The sequence below is a fragment of the Haliotis asinina genome, chromosome 7 (genome assembly GCF_037392515.1).
Source record: "Haliotis asinina isolate JCU_RB_2024 chromosome 7, JCU_Hal_asi_v2, whole genome shotgun sequence".
NCBI lineage: Eukaryota > Metazoa > Mollusca > Gastropoda > Lepetellida > Haliotidae > Haliotis > Haliotis asinina.
Genome location: NC_090286.1, coordinates 57,264,845 through 57,282,031, shown reverse-complemented (window position 1 = coordinate 57,282,031; position 17,187 = coordinate 57,264,845). Strand labels below are relative to the sequence as shown.

General features: G+C 39.6%; 1 protein-coding gene across 1 annotated transcript; it reads left to right on the top strand.

The window, feature by feature from the left end:
* Window positions 1-1,190: 1,190 nt before the first annotated feature.
* On the top strand, window positions 1,191-17,187 carry LOC137290709 (probable thiopurine S-methyltransferase). The gene is made up of 10 exons (XM_067821797.1): window positions 1,191-1,265; window positions 1,552-1,616; window positions 3,655-3,788; window positions 4,082-4,174; window positions 4,669-4,798; window positions 6,971-7,023; window positions 8,646-8,720; window positions 9,144-9,229; window positions 14,912-14,956; window positions 15,985-17,187. Exons 3-10 carry the CDS (start codon window positions 3,655-3,657, stop codon window positions 16,098-16,100), a joined length of 732 nt encoding a protein of 243 aa, XP_067677898.1. The 5' UTR covers window positions 1,191-1,265; window positions 1,552-1,616; the 3' UTR covers window positions 16,101-17,187.

Genomic DNA, 17,187 nt, shown 5'->3' with positions numbered 1-17,187 from the left:
GCCGGAAAAGCGCCTGTGTCCAGCGTTGTTGGCTGGCACGGCTTGACGTTGTTTTTTCGTTTCTTTGGGGGTGTTTCACATGCATATGTCGGTAGATAAATCTTATTTTTCGACTGAAAATGAATGCCATTTCTATTTGAATATGGAGTTGTAGGTTCGTTGAACGTAGTGAGTTAACTCCGAAACATCTGCTCAAGTGAGTATAGTAGTACACAAATAACAATGCGTAAAATTGTAAAATGATTTTACGTAAACTTCGCCCGAATCCTCCCAATTTGGCTAAAATCAACCATTTTGACGACATTCCAGTCAAATAAATATCGTAACGGCATTTTGTATCCGATGGGCCTGTCATTGTGTCCGACGGTCTGCATTTAACCCCGCTAGATAAGGGCCCTCTAAATAACAGCTGCTTATGTTCAGACTTCGTCTTGAGTTCAAAATTAGCCCTTTGTGATACTATCTCTGTCAGTAATGGCGTTTAAACTTGTGACCGATGTACATGATAAATTGTGAATCTGCAGATAATCGTGGCGATGTTTGGACGGAAAGGAAACAAGTTCAGTTTTCCTACTTCCAAGCCCTCTCTCCAATGCTATTAAAAGCATTAAATGAAGCAAGTCTGTATTTTCTCAGGTGCAGGATCTCTGGTCTCCCTAGGGCTCCTACTCAATTTATAGGAGATAGTTCGCAACTGTCAAAATTATATATATTCAGAGACAAAATTAGTCTAGATGTTTCGTCTAGGCTACCAATTATGCAGTTGTAAGCTGGTCGGTGTGATGAGGTCCTTTGGTTCCGCGAACTCTACTCAGTGTAAACAGTGACACCTTCACCTCTCTACACCTCTCATCTCTGTCGATCCTCTGTAGTTGTTCAAGTTGCCATTCGCGTTCTATCTCTTGATCCCGTAAACAGACATTGTCTCGGACGCGTCACCATCCTCCCTCTGTGTATCTTAATATATATAAAACGTTTCTTGTTGGTCGCACTGTCAACTGAATATCGCTGAAAGCGCTTCAGCTTCTCTCCTTTCGTTTCTTTCAGACAGTATTTACAAGAAAACTAGTCTCCTGTACAACACTGCAGGACACTCTTTACTAATGGCTTCATTTACCTTACTCGAACATGCGTCGTCTGCTTGGGAGGCTTGAGCAGGATATTGGAGGGGTGGGGGTGGCGCTAAAGAAAGGGAGGTCACTCGGGGTTAAAGCGTGTTAAAACAGCTACGAGAACAGTACTGTCAGTAGGCTACAGCAGAGGAGGTATGGCTAATGTTTGTGTCACTACACGTTTTGCGCTGATTATCTTATGAATTTCTACTTAATATCACAAAGTGTGAGGCTGTCGTGTGATAACGGGGCTCATATCACATAGCCCAACGCTTGTTGTGTTTGTGTCATATTCCTTCTGAGTGCACGAAAACAGGAACATCGGTCTCCGATGCCGGAGAAATACTGAACCGTGACGGAAGTGTCACTAGGCGAATCAGGATCAAGGGTGTTGGTGCATATTTCCACGTTCTGATGCTGAACTTTCTTACAATTGCAGCCATCAGAGTCGTTCTCGTGAATTACAGACATTACCGTACTTCTGGGCACGTGTACAACTACAAGGTAATTAAGGTACATCTATAAATGCGACTGCAGTGGCAGGAACACGGCGATTAGTTAGCTGAAACAATACGACTGAGTGTTCTTCGCTTCATCCAACGCCTGTTGCAAATCTGACGGGTATTTTCCTGGTTTCACTATTAGTGTACGATTCTGAGAATCTACCATATATTGAAGGTATGCTTTTTCCTGAAAGTTTATTAACCCTCCAGGGCCCACTATGAGACATATGCATTGGAAAACTCTAAAGCTATGTTAACATATCTCTCGCAGTCATGGGGGCAGTGGAGTAGCCTAGTGGTGAAAGCGTTTGCTTTGACCCGGGTTCGATTCCTTATATGGTTACAGGATGTGAAGCCCATTTCTGGTGATATTGCTCAAATATTGCTAAATGCGGCATAAAGCATACTCACACACTCACTCTCAGTCATATTTGAACACATCGACCATGTTTTGGAAAGGGATTTACAATATATGTCATATGATACAATGGGAATAAGGTATTGTGTATCATATATGATACAAATTCATATAATAGTCAAAACTAACATCATATTTGTTTATACAAGTTACAACTGTTTTATTGACTTTATTTGCATGTAGCAAATTGAAACAGCTTTGGGTAAATTGAGCTCGGCTGTATTTTGTGAGCAGAAACATTGTAAGTGTTTGACTGTTTGTAGGATATGGCAAAGTTGAATCTAAAGGACCATGAATATGGAAAATGAGTTACCATCTGTAGTACTTCAACCATATCGTGACTAGAAAGGTTATACACCTATGACACGTACATGTAGTTTTAATATAGAACCCTGGCATCGAAGGACAGTCAATAACTGTAGTAAGCTGTCACAGGTGTTTGCAATCACTTTATGCCGTGAGCTACATGTCCATTTTAGAAGTTGAGGTAATGAAAACTGATGACAATTTTCATTTATTTACTTTTTTGTTGGCTGTACAACTTCTCTATTCTGTGAAAGATAAGTGACATTTTGACTTCAATTCTAATGTTGCTTGCTTGTTTCAACAATATAATAAACCATGTTGAAACATTGTCTGTCACAGAATAAAGAAGTATATCCATTTAAGAATTTGATTATGCTTTGAAATGTCTCACTGTGATGCTGAATACTAGACTTTGAATTTCACTGTGTCAAAAATTTCTTTTCAGGAACATGTCAACCTTGTGCCTATTCATACACACATTGTATACATTTTGAAAACTGTTTGCATCAGCTGCTTCATGGATGCTGTTGGCCTCATATCACATTTTGTATGCCACAGTTTGAAGAAATCCCAACTGGATGTATCAAATGCGACCACTGGGAGATCAGTCACAGGGGCCAGATAAGATGCATATCTGTATAAAATATGCATATAAAAATGTCCAATTACATATTGAAAAAAGTTGTTGCATACCAATTGCGCATTTAAAATGTTATATTATGCAAAAAATGGTTTTATACATATAAATGCAGAGTAAATTTATAAAATAATGAAAAAGACATCAGTTGCTATCAAGTTGTAGTAACAGTATATAGGACTAGTGTTGTACTGTCAATATAGGGTGAGTGATTATTTATGAAATCGTTTCTATTATATTTAAGTTGGTTCTGATTAGGTATGACATGTCATAGTGAGTACCTGCATAATAAACTTACTCAATGACACATACTTAGCAGAGGAAAATCACTGAAATTCCCACATATTTGAAAGCAGTGGGTAATGGAAAATGCAATACCCACCTAAGATTCATAACATCTACTCAGAAAAACTACATTGGGTACTGTACCCACATTAGATCATCTTCATGAAAGGAGCCACCATAAATGTTGTTTTTTTTTAAGGTTTTACAGCTTTGTAAGCCTTGTGTATGTGCTTCAGTTTGCTGATTAGACAAGGAATACAAATTTGACATTGGTTTGGGGGCCTCAAGTGGCTGGTCATATTGGATATGCGGCCATTATAGAGACAGTGGTGTATAATAAGTAACCTTTCAACCAGCTGAAACTTGGCGTGTTAAGTTTGGCTTACATTGCAGATGACTGACACTATTGACAGTTCATCTAACACAGAGCAAGCTGGCTCTTCCCAATATTCTGTGCTAGATGTCGATGACTGGTCTGCAAACTGGCAAGCTGGAAAAATTGGTTTTCACAAGGACAGTGTACACCCGTAAGTAGTCATTGCTATAGGTGAGTAGATACTGGTTCAGTATTGTTAAACAAAACTGTATGAAGTACCGTTTGTGTGTGCGATGCAAGTTAATGAAAGTGAAATCCCAAATATGACATATGTTGCATTTGACCACTTTCTAAATGGCATCGTGTAATCATAATATTAATCTCATTGTGAATTACCATATGCCTCTGTTCTGTTGAAAAGACACACATATGTGCAAAAACATTAGAAGCACAAGTGCATTCAGAAGGGATTTCATCAGTGATTCATATCAAATCTCATTCCAGTCTTCTCATGAAGTATGCTGACAAGCTGACCGGTGGGAAATCTGCCCAGAACATTCTGATACCTTTGTGTGGCAAATCTCTGGATATAAAATGGTTTGTATCTACATTTGAAAGGCATCATGTAGATGGCGAGAACAATGGCCTGATACATAATGAATAGACTGCAGATTTAATTAATGCAAGGCTGACTATTCTGTTATCAGCATTTGATATACCTGCTGGCCTGACCGACCAGGACAGGTTATTTTCAACCCGGACTGCCAGATTCTCAAATTCACCTGCCCAATGGTCCGGTTAAAATTTAGACATATAGATGATGATATTCATCACATTTCAGGATATTAAATCATTATTAATTTACTCGTAAAAATAAATGATGAATTGCAGTGGGATAGTAAACTATAAATTATTTGCAGGCAGGTAAGTTGTAACCAGGGCTGCCAAGTTTTACATCTAGTCAGCCCTCTTGTCTGGCTAAATATTTTGGGGAGTTTCATACCCTGCTATCATGCCTAGAACAGTTGTTCTAACAAAGTTGTGGTCCTGGGTGACAATCTCAGCATCCTGTAGTAAATCAAATTTTGCAGGATAGCTGACCAGGGCCACACTGTCGTCGGAGTCGAGGCGGTAGAGCAGGCAGTGCTGGAGTTCTTTTCTGAACAAAACATTGAGTACAGCAAGGAAACCCTTACAGACATTCCAGGAGATTTATACAAGGTAATAGTAACTTACTGGTGAAGGTCCACCTTGGAGTTAGACTGCAGCAACCCATGGTTTTTGTAACTTGCTTCAAACATGTCAGACTTGCTGACTTATTTGACACATGATTGTATCCCAGTTGCATAGATCAACGCTTATGATGTTTGCTGGATTGTCTGACAGTCCAGTGATCAACTGAGTGCGTGTCAGTGTAAGCAATTTGGATACAGTGACATGACAACCAAGTCAGCGAGCCTGACCACCTGATCCCTTTAGTTGCCTGTTGAAACAAGCACGTGTTTCCAAAGACCGATCTTGTCAGGTTCCTTGTAAATAGCGTAGACATGAGCAGAGTTATTCAAGGTAGGCAGGTAGCTAGTTGGACTGTCTGACATGAGTAATCATGTCTGATAAGATAAACATGCACATTTAGCTTCAGCAGATGAGCAAGGCAAAGTATTGACTCCTTCACAAAGGTCATACCAGAATAGGAGAGGCACTGGAGTTACCCCCCTTTGTTCATCTCACTATTTTTCCATTGCTCTTTGTCTCAGCTTAGATCAAAAAAGTTAGATCAGTCATAAAGGACATTTTTCAGATTTTACTGGTGGTTTTAGTTTGTTTCATTCATGTATTATTCTTATGGGTCGTGCTCTTGATTGATTAGTTTTACTGAACTCCGTCATTTACTGTTGGAATTTTAAAATTCTTTGACACATATTATACTTTTTATGTTATCATAGAAGTGTAAATGTACCTTAAAAAATGATTGTTTTCAGTTGATGTGTGTATTCTTGTTTGTTTGTTCATTGGTAACTGTGTTTGTTTCATTTTGAAAAATAACTGTAATCTTGATGGAGGGAAATTATGGTGTTTTATGTCCATGTGGTAATGAAGGATACAGATAAAGTTGGGAAAGAGATTTATGCACATGTGAGAACAACATTGATGGTTCAAAACTAATTTGAACATAAAACATTCCTCATGTTGTCATTGGTCCAACAACTTGGCATATGCGTATTCAGTCTTCATCTTGAGTGGAATTCGGACAGTATCTGAAAAAAAAATTTGAACTTTGAAGAGATGTGTAAGTTATGCAGTGTAACAGCAACGAAAAAACATACTTGCATGTGTGTCAACAGGAGGCATGATCAGTCATCTTGAATGTGATATTAGTTGAGTCTTTGAAGGGCATATAGAAGTGAAAATACATATGGATGAAGATTATTAAGGATATCAACTTCTTTATTTTGAGAACTCAACATTTCAGACTTATTGCTATCTCCTTCATCCACCTGATTAATGAGTAAGCAATAACTCCGAAATGTTATGTTCTCATAATAAAGAAGTTGGTATCCATAAAAATCTTCATTCTTATGATATTAGTTGGTGCCTGTTTCATAATTTTACATTGTTATGTTTGTGTGTTGTTATCACCCACTTGAGTTTTGTGGTGGGGTTACAATTACAACCAGTTATTGATCGGTTGCTGATTAATTACTGAGCTCTGATTATTGATCTGCATATTGTGAGTGACAGCCAGCAATAGCACTAATTCTTTCACTCCCAAGAACAATGCAAGGCCCACACCAGATATAGATCAGATGTGTTAATATATGGCAAGGCCACAATATACTGTGATATTCTGATGAATTGTTTGCTATACCATTTGTGTTTAGCAACTTGACTCCTGAGAGTTTCTAGGACTTCAGTTCTGTTCCACAACAATTAATGCTTGTGTGGTGTCACCTTAGGCAAATGAGTTTTTGTCAAAATTGCCTCTGTTCACCAAGCAGAAAATGGGTACTTGGTTGGATGAAGTCATGCGACTATGACTTTCACACAACTGTCCAGGGTACTAGTGATCTGTTTCTGATTAAGCGCAATGACCAGTCACTGGATGTTTGGAGATTGTGGGCAATGACTTATAATTATTAATATTATCTACTATGGACACGAGAGTTGGATGAAACTGAGTGCATTCTTTCTTGCCACGTTTGTGGCCCTCATGAAATACACAGTATAGTGGATCATGTACAAGATGTGTACAACATATGTGTTGTGAAATTCATTGCACACAGATTACAGTGGTATTTTTAAGAATAAATATGGAATGGCCATTGTCCATCAGCACACCAGTAGCATGAATCCACCAAGAGTTTTCTGTAAAAATTTTACATTTTCTTTCAGAGTGGTGATGGTCGGATCAGTGTGTATAGATGCGATATGTTTGATTTTAACAGGTATGTCACTATGAAATAATCTACCTTTAAACTAACATATGTTTTATTCCGCTCTCATAGTCTGTATAATCTCCTGAGCTGTTGCAGTTAGAAATTATTGAACAGAGATCTAGTATTGATGTTTGATATTTGATTTGGGTTTAGTCCATGGTTGTGTGTACTGTGTACGTTCATGACGTGTCCCTCATGTACAACCTGTCCCACTGCCCTATCTTTCCCTAATGATACAAAGAAGACACCTGCAAAAGTGTGTGGAACAGCCGTAAACCCATCACTCACCCAAGTTCAGCTGAGTTTATTACAAGGGACATGATCAGAGTGATAGCCAATGACTGAGACACTTGGCTTGTAATCTTCAGTGTCATCAGTGTATTGAGTGGATGCTTAAACCTTTAGGCTACCCCACTATCCCTAAAGATAACAGCATCCTGGAGCATCTGGGGTAGAACTGATCTTCAGTAACTCATGTTTGTCGTATGAGGTGACTAAAGTGATCAGATGGTGACACTCATTGTATCCCAATAGCATAGATCGATGCTCATGCTGTTGATCACAGGATTGTCTGGTCTAGACTCTATTATTTACAGACCGTTTGGAAAAAGAGTACTCGCTGGAAAGATCAGCCAAATCAGTTTATTCAAAATGATATTGAGGTCAGTTCTAAACAATCCAATATCGATAACTTTGCAGACTTTATGTTTTATCCAAAAATAAAACACAGCACTAAGATAAAAAAGTGAACACCATCCAGTGCAATAATACAGCCCAAGCTTTGTCCACTATGTTCTCAGCAAGTCAGGAAAAAGTATCTACTGGTGGGAATAGCCCAATGGCTAAAAAATCAGTTTAAGAATAAAACTGTCTCAAAATATTCATTGCAGATCATTTGTTCAAATCAGTATCATTGCAGTTGAAACAGTATAGAAGCATATCAAATATATAGGACTGTTAGCTCTGGGAAAAGCCTATTTTATAGAGAAGCTACCTTGATTATTCTTAAAAAGGCTTTTCACCTTATCGTTCTCTAGAACCATGCAGCATTTCCATGTCATATTATTTTGGTGAAACAAACAACTTGAGAATCACTTGCGCAATTGTCTGAAAGTATTTATTCTGTTGATCTCTTAAAACCTCTTGCCAGTTTAATTGACTGCTTCATGCTTCTTGAAAGACACCTGCATTATACCAGGGTTCAGTAATATCTGGACAGTTGGATGTTCGTAGCCTTTTCAGTAGAGCAGTCTTTCCCCAAAAGCAGAGAGTTAAGTGTTTTACATGTGCAGATAGAATAAACATAGAATGACATATTGCATCCTTCCAAGATGAACAGTCATGTTCATATATCTTGGCACTAAATATTTTGTTCTGTAGTCAAAATACAGATCAAGTCTTATAGTACAGTACATAACCCAGGTACATTACTTTACAGACCTTAATATTTGTTGTTAGGGGCCTTAAAGTTACTTATGGTGGTCCAATTACTACCTACCTATGTAGATCAAGTGAAAACGTTACCTAAATCCTGATTCTCATTCAACTGTTTGCTTGATATTTGTGTACCCAAGTTCTGCCCAAAAGCATGTTGTTAAAACAATGATGGAGATACTCTATTTCCATTACAGATCGTACAAGGGCATGTTTGATGCTGTGTATGACAGAGCTGCTCTGGTAGCCATCAACAGAGGTGACAGGGAACGGTATGTGGGAGATATAGGACTTACACCTCAGTTTTTATACACGGAGTTGTCAGTAAATGGTGCTCTAAACATTGTACCCATTTGGGAATTCATCAATGCTACAAGGCCTCCCCACTGCCCTTATGCATGGATCTGCTACTGATATTTCTTGGATATGTTACAACAATTTGTTTTTTGATAAGTGGATCTGTTAGTACAAGTGGTTCAAATACGTAAGGGGATGAGTAGTTGAAGTATTTGCTCGTACATGCTTAAGAACTGGGTTTGATTACCCGAATATCTGCAAAGCCCATTTCTGGTGTCCCCATGTCATAATTTGCTGGCATGTCGCTAAAAGTGACATCATTAGTTTCTAGTCCAGCATATTGTGCTTTCACTGACCAAAAGTATATACAGTCACATGCTGCCTTTATTTCCATTCAGGTATGCCACATTGGTGAAGTCCTTATCAGCTCCCGATTCCAGGATGATCATCATCACACTGAACTATGATCCTACCCTCCATCCAGGTTAGTACTTGGAGCAGTAGGTCAGTAGGTCATCAGGCAGATAAAGCAACAGTCGAGTAGGCTGACAACCATACAAATTTCAGCAAGGTAAGGTGACAAGACTATGGTGCCATGCACTGTTATCTGATACTGGGACACAACATTAGCCATTCCAACCAGATAAGTGGGAAACAGTGGTCACTATCTCAATGTGCATCTTCAGTGGGCAACATATATCATATATTCAGAATATTACCAGAAATGTGACAACAAAAAGATTTTGTATTTATTGGTATCATTTCGGGGATTCTGTTCCTTGTTTCTTATATGATCAGGGAAACATCATCTTGCCAGGGAAAGCTCTCAAAATATTAAAAGATTCAGTGTTGATAGAAAATGTGTATTGATCACGGGGCCAGGGATGTTGACTTCAATCCTCCTGGCTGAAATTAAGAAATAGAGTTTGCTCTACCTCCAGTAAAAGGAGGGGCTCCATGCATGTGTCCTCATCCTAACTGTACAGACCTGTGAAGGTCCTGGGGTAGAATAAGCCTTCAACAACACATTTGCCATAAAAGGTGACTGTGCTTGTCATAAGAGGTGACTAACAGGATCAGGTGGTCAGGTTCAGTGACTTGGTCGACACGTCATTGGTTCCCACTTGCGCAGATCAATGCTCATGTTGTCGCTCACTGGATTGTCCCATCCAGACTCAATTATTTACAGACTGCATTTCTGTATTTCATTTCTGAGATGCCAAGTTTAACACTTCACAAGGCAAAAACAGCTCAAATACTTGACAGTGTCATTGACTTTTTAAATTAACAAATTTTTAACTTACCTTACCTCATGGTATTGTGCATTTTACCTTTGTTCAACCGATACAAAGGTTGGAAACATGAGCAGTAAGTGCCCTTGTTGAATGCTGTCATAAAACTAGTGACGTGATCTCATCAAGCAAGCAGAAGCAGAACCCCAAATCCCATCATATATCAACAAAAACATGTTACATTATCCTTTATCGCTCAGCGAGTTGGATGTGTTTTGATTGTGCTAGGAAAGTTTTGCTTACTTACTGTATCTTGATATTATGATATAACAAATATTCTACTCATGGTTGTACTTGGTGGTGTTTGTGGTGTGTTGTTTACTTTTGCCCCGCATAGTTTTCTGCTTCGTTTTGGCAAGTTTAGGTACTTCCTTGGTCAGCCTGGGGCTGTCCTTTCTGTACTATTGTGTGTATCAAGTTTGTCTTCTTTTTCCGCCAGTTTCACATTTTTCCCTTGTTTGGTTTGGCAGTAATGCTGGTCCTCGATAGACGTGGCTCATACATATGAAACTAATAGTGCGTGTTCACATATGTGGTTTTGTTTCGTATCCTGTTTTCCTGCCGCTTTTGTTCTTTCCTGTTGCAGTTTTGCCTATCATTGTTTACATTTGTTGGTAAAAATGTGCATATATATCACAGTTGAGTTTTCTTTGCCCTGTACTGCCTATATTTGCATACTCTTAGATGTGTGTTAAGCTGATATTTCTTAGTTTGCAAAGTTAGTCTTACATTAACATGCATTCAACAGTTTTTTACTTTCTGTTGTTACAGTTTACAGTAGTTAGTTAATTCTGCGTGTCTTATGTCTTTGTTTCAAGTCTCAAAAGTAGGCCAAGGAGTCTCACACTGCTTGACCAGACTGTCTGTTTGATTCTGCATGCACTTGGATATCACAATATGGGTTTTGCCAGGATCTTCCATCCTCTGGCATAGCTGTGCGTAACAAATGCTTTACGCAACGCAAGCACCACATATCTTCAAACGATGCTGGCAACACTAGTGAAACTGGCTCATTGCCTGCGGCATTGGTAACGCCCTTGTGACTTCAGTGGATCTTTGGTCTCTGACCTCACCTCCACGCCAGTCATGTCAGTGAATCCTGGCACTTCAAGATCCCTGGGATATGGATCTGTTGGTTGGCCTCCTTGAGAGGGAAGATTGTCAGTGTCAGGATCATCACTCCTCTTCCAAGGTCCACCAGTGCTCCTTCGTTCACCACTCTCCTTCCGGAGATGATCAGCACTTGCCAACAAATAGTAACACTCTGCTCATCGTGACACTCATAGCTAATCACCAAGATATATGCGTCCCCACTCTCCAAGGAGTTCACCTTTGCGGAACTTGCGATGCTTGGCTTGGCGTTTCCTCGGCTCTCATGGCTTCCATGATGCTCTCTTGCACAGGATGTACAGCACTCACCTCGGAAACAACTACCACCTCTTCTCTGGTGCTCGAGTTCCCAATGTTACGATTGTGTATTTTCTGTATATTTTGTTATTAATTCAGTAATAATTATTATTGGGTCACAATGTTTAGTGTTTTGAATATTAAATATGAGAGGTCACATTTCGTTTTAATAGGTGTTCATCACTTTCAGGATTCTGGTTTTCCGGAATTTAACTGCTCCTAGTTTTCTATGTATTTACTTCCGGGAGACTTGTTCAAGGGCATTCTACAGTGTTGACAATTGTCATAAGTGCCCGAACTTACAGGAAATGGCTTAGAATATATAAAAAGGCTGGTTGCCGTGTTGAGTGCGACACACACTCATTCATATTAACTGGAGGATATACTGCCAACACTTGATCATCAAAAAAAAACAACCCGTCAACGCCTGAATCTACATTATCTGCTGTCAGACCGACTTTGGTGAGTTTGATATATTATATCTTGTGACCCATTGCTTTAGATTTTATTTGAAATCTGTATTGTGAAATTGACTTGTGACTTTGTATACCTTGCTCTCATTGCATAATAATTCATAATTTGAACGTTTGTGACTTGTCTTTGTTCTGTTTTGCTGGTTCACAAGGGGATTTCTTACATTGTTTGTCACTGTAAATTCTTAACCGTGACACCTATCTCCTCTGTTTAGATCTCTGAATTACCCATCTCTTTCGTTGGAGGCTCTGTTTGTGCTGGATTATGAGGAGATGACAATCAGGGTCCTACACGCTTGGAGAGTGTGTATGCCTGGATGACTGACAGACTTGTCAATTGCCTATCTCCAGGGTCGGCCATCTCTCAAGCTACTTCCATTTTGGATGAACCTGAGCTCCTTCTACCCCTGCACCCGATGGTTGCTGATGCCACTGCTTCATGGGATGAGGATATCCAAAACTCCCTCTATCAAGTCTGCTCACCACAGCCGTAAAGATTTTAAGTTGTATTCTTTTGACTTTGTGGATTTTAGCGCTTCCCAGAATGAAGCTGCCAAATGTCTTCTCAATGTGTTCTCAAGCCCAGTACAAAGTCCAGGATGCCAGGTTCTTAAAGCCTCTTTCCGTTCTTGCCCAAGCCACAGAGACAATGTCACAGGACAATCCTTCCTGTCTAGATCACCTTACTACTATGTTCCTGTGGCAGGCCAGTGTAGTTTCCATGTGGTAGAAAGTGGACTGTTAATGGACCTCTTCACTACGAAGCACAACCATCACCTTCCGGTCTATGTGCCTCCATGAGGTTCTTGAAAGGCATTTAGAAGTCAGTATTCTAATATACGACAAAATGTTATGGATGTCAACTTCTTCTTTATTGTTTTCACAACGTTTCTAGGCTATTCCTTGCCCCTTCATCATCCACCAAGGAATAGCCCAGAAATGTTGTGAAAACAATAAAGAAGTTGACATCCATTACGTTTTGCCATACATACGTGTCTCCACTTCCGAATACTGTCGTAGTGGATGCCGGATACTGTCGCAGTGGATGCCCTGCCCTTCTCCTTGGAAGGTCTCGATGCTTGCTTGTTTCTCTCTCCCGTTCTTCTGAAGGTCATAGCCAAGCTCAAGGAGACCAAGTGGTTGACTCAGCTTTTGATCATGCCTTGGAGGCCAGCGAAAACGTGGTTCCCCATACTGTGTCAACTCGCCAGAAGAGATCATCAGCCACTCACACAGTGGCCGCACCTTCTGAGGCATCCTCACCTTCTGAGGCATCCTCACGGCTGACTGCTACAGCTGGACCCAGACAGATTTCATCTCTGTGCCTGGGCCATCTTCAGAAAGCACACAGGTCCAGGGGTTATTCAGCTGGCATGGCTACGATCATTGCCCATGCTCACAGAGTATCTACTTGAAGCCTGTACGATGACAAATGGTCTTTGTTTGAGACGTTTTGTGCTGAGTGCTCCAAGGGCCTGGTAAATGCCTCTTCTCAGTTTATTGAGAAATTCTGTCTTTACCCACACAACACTAGTCATCTGAAGGGTGGTATGATTTCTACTTATTTGGCAGCACATAAATCAATGCTGCCCATCAAGTCAGACAGGAAAGTCTCCCAAGATTTCCAAACTTCTGGCCATGCTGAAGTCTTTCAAGTTGGAAGATCAAAGTTCTGCTGTCCAGCTTGGGACCTTTTGGTTCTACAACACCTTTGTAGGCATCCTTACCAGGCTTTGGCTCAGGCCTCTTTTGAGGACTTGTCCAGGAGAATGGTCTTCTCGTGGTTCTTACTACTGCAGCCAGGATTGATGAGTTTCATGCTATTGATGTCACCAGGATTCAGTATGAACAGGATTGTCACAGCTCCATCCATTTTGATCTTCTCCGGCATTTTATTGGACCAGTTGCCTGATCGACCCTCCTGCCTTACTGTCGGATTAACATGCACATTACCATGAGGTACGTTAAGTTAAAAAGATGCTGTTAATGTTTTATATACTTAAATGTTTACCTTACCTTGCGGCATTTTACGCCTTCCCTACAATGGGTTGTTTACTCCCTGCTCTGGCCACCATTTGGACCTCAGAATTCCGGATAAGGTGACATTTTATCGATGTGACATGACGGGATCAGGGAGCGTGCTTCCACACGCCAAAAGAGACTGACACATCCCTGGTTTCATGACAGCATTCAACAAGGATACTTATTGATCACATTTCCAATCTTTGTATCACTTGAGCAAAGGTAATATGCACATTACCATGAGGTAAAGTAAGTATTTAAATATCCGAAATATTTAGATTTTAATAATCCTCATTTATTGCTATCTGACATGCTTTCGGTTAACATGTCTTCCCCTACTACATTAAGACTTACAATGAAAACAGATGATAAACAGCTGGAAGACAGTAAATGCTCAGGTGAAATATATTATGTATCTAATTTGAATTAAAAGTGAGATTTTTTTGTACACCGTATGGGACAGTATGAATGTTGCATTTCTCCTGCCAATGTAAGTTTTGATCAGTATATCAAGATGGAACTGATATCATGTGACATTACATGTATACATTGTGGGACACTGTAGACATAGGCTCCGTTTTGCTGTTTAATTGTGTCAGACTGAGACATTGTTTCTAAGGTGATGCATAAATGTTTTCACCAGTGATTTTAACTGTGTGAAACAACTGTAAGCCAAGATATAAGGTGCTATGGAGTTAGTTGTATTATAGGAAACTGGAGTGGGGAATGAAACTGGCATGCATCTTGACGTCTGTTACCAGACATACATTTAATTACTAGAGGTCGGACTAGAATGGCATGGTAACATTAATAGAGTGTGGCTTAAGTGTATTTTATTGCCTGATAAAGTACTGTTGGCGCTTTGATCTTTTAGCACAGGATCTTAGAATGTCCAGTCCTCATATTTAATACTGTATTTAAGAATGGTCTAAACCATGGTTCACTCACTCTCACTCTGATTCATTGTTTTAGGTCCACCACACTATGTGGAAGAGGAAGTGATTCCAAACTTATATGGTAAGTTGATGAAGATGGCGGGTGAAGTGAAATTGGGGTATGGCATTTTGCGAGCTGCGAAATTGTGCAGAATGTAATCTTGTCTGTGTTACAGGTAGTCAGTACAGCGTGGAGATAATCTCTGTAACAAGTAGTAAGTACAATGTGGAGATCTCTATGTGTAACAGGTAGTCAGTACCGTGTGGAGATCATCTCTGTTTTGCAAGAAGTCAGTACAGTGTGGAGATCATTGTGTGTTAGGGAGTTGTCAGTACAATGCAAAACTCTCCATGTGTTACAGGTAGTCAATACAATGTGGAGATAATCTCTTTGTTACAGGTAGTCAGAAAAATGTGGAGCTCTCAATGTATCATATAGTCAGTACAATGTGAAGCTCTCTATTAACAGGTAGTCAGTACAGTGTGGAGCTTTCTATGTAACAGTCAGTACAATGTGGAGCTCTCTGTGTAACAGATAGTCAGTACAATGTGGAGCTCTCCATGTGTTACAGGTAGTCAGTTCAATGTGCAGGTCATCTCTTGCAGAAAGTCAATACAGAATGTCTAGATCTCTATGTGTTGCAGGTAGTCAGTACTACCTATGTGGAGTTCTCCATGTGACAGATAGTCTGTATAATGTGGAGTTCTCTCCATGTTACAGATAGTACAATGTGGAGATGTCTTTATGTTACAGGTAGTCAGTACATTGTTGAGCTCTATGTAACAGGTAGTCAGTACAATGTGGAGCTGTCAGTGTTACAGGTAGTCAGTACAATGTGGAGCTCAATGCAGGGATTGGGAAAGAGAACTTTGACAATGGGCCATTTTCAGGATTATTAGCCATTTCCTGAATTTGAATGGGCCACTGCTCTTGTATCATTAGTAAACATCCAAATTTTAATGGACCATTTTTCATTCTGATTTGCAAAATGGCCCATGACCCTTGCCTTTCCCAATCCCTGTCAGTGTATCAGATAGTCAGTACAATGTGGAGCTCTCCATGCATGAAACAGGTAGTCAGTACAATATAGAGCTCTCTCTATGTTACAGGTAGTCAGTACAATATAGAGATCCTTGAACGTCTTGACAGCTTGGAAGAGAGATGGCGAGAGAAAGGACTGACCTACTTTGATGAAGTAGTCCACTTTCTCTCCTACAAATCATAATGACCATGTAACCACGAGCTGGTGAATTCTCATCACAACTAGACTATTGTAGTCATTCTAAAGAACCTATATAACCAGATTGTTCCATATAAACCACAGGTAGTTCATGAGCAGTTGAAGCTCCTTTGACATCAAAGGGAAACTTGGCATTAAAACTAGCATAGAGTTATTTTCTACAGCATGATATGCAGATGGCAGGATGTACATGGGTAGAGGTATGGTGTGAATGCATCCCTTAACATATTTTAAAAGTTGTTCTGCCCTCCAAAGATGCTGTGAGTGTTCATTAAACAGAAATGTGTCCATGTTTTCTGTGATATATCCATGTCTCAAGAACCTTTTCAGGGGATTGACTGAATGACAGAAGTAATATTTGTTAATGATATGCAGATGGCAGGATGTACATGGGTAGAGGTATGGTGTGAATGCATCCCTTAACATATTTTAAAAGGTTGTTCTTCAAACATTATATGTAAATCCTGCCCTCCAAAGATGCTGTGAGTGTTCATTAAACAGAAATGTGTCCATGTTTTCTGTGATATATCCATGTCTCAAGAACCTTTTCAGGGGATTGACTGAATGACAGAAGTAATATTTGTTTATGATTGTATTAAAAAGGTCTCTTCTAGCAGGTTGTCAGTACAATTTGGAGATCCTCTGTATACCAAAAATCTAGTACAATGTGGAGGTCACGTCTGTGTAACAGATAGTCGGTACAATGTAGTCAGTACAGTTTTTAGCTGTTTTGTTTCTTCAAACGGATACTTGGCTTTAAAAGTAACATACAGACATTTTTTCTTTAACATGATATGCAGGTGGCAAGATATGCATGGTTAAGGGCACAATGAGAATGCATCAATTGAAATATTGTAAAAGGATCATCTTCAAACCTTCAGTGCAGATCCTGCCCTTCAAAGATGCTGTGAATGTTCATTAAACAGAAATGTGTTCATATTTTTTGGAATATTATCACAAAGGTGTTATTTTCTGTGCTTTTATATTAGAGATCTCTTCTTATTTTAGTTTGAGGCAGACCTAATCTGGCCAATAGTCTTTGTTTCCAATAAATATGTCATACACAACCTTG

Coding starts and splice junctions, on each gene's coding strand:
- LOC137290709 (XM_067821797.1), top strand. CDS start 3,655: ATGACTGACACTATTGACAGTTCATCTAACACAGAGCAAGCTGGCTCT. Junction 4,799..6,970: donor TTCCAGGAGATTTATACAAG/GTAATAGTAACT, acceptor ATTTTCTTTCAG/AGTGGTGATGGTCGGATCAG. Junction 14,957..15,984: donor AGTGATTCCAAACTTATATG/GTAAGTTGATGA, acceptor TCTATGTTACAG/GTAGTCAGTACAATATAGAG.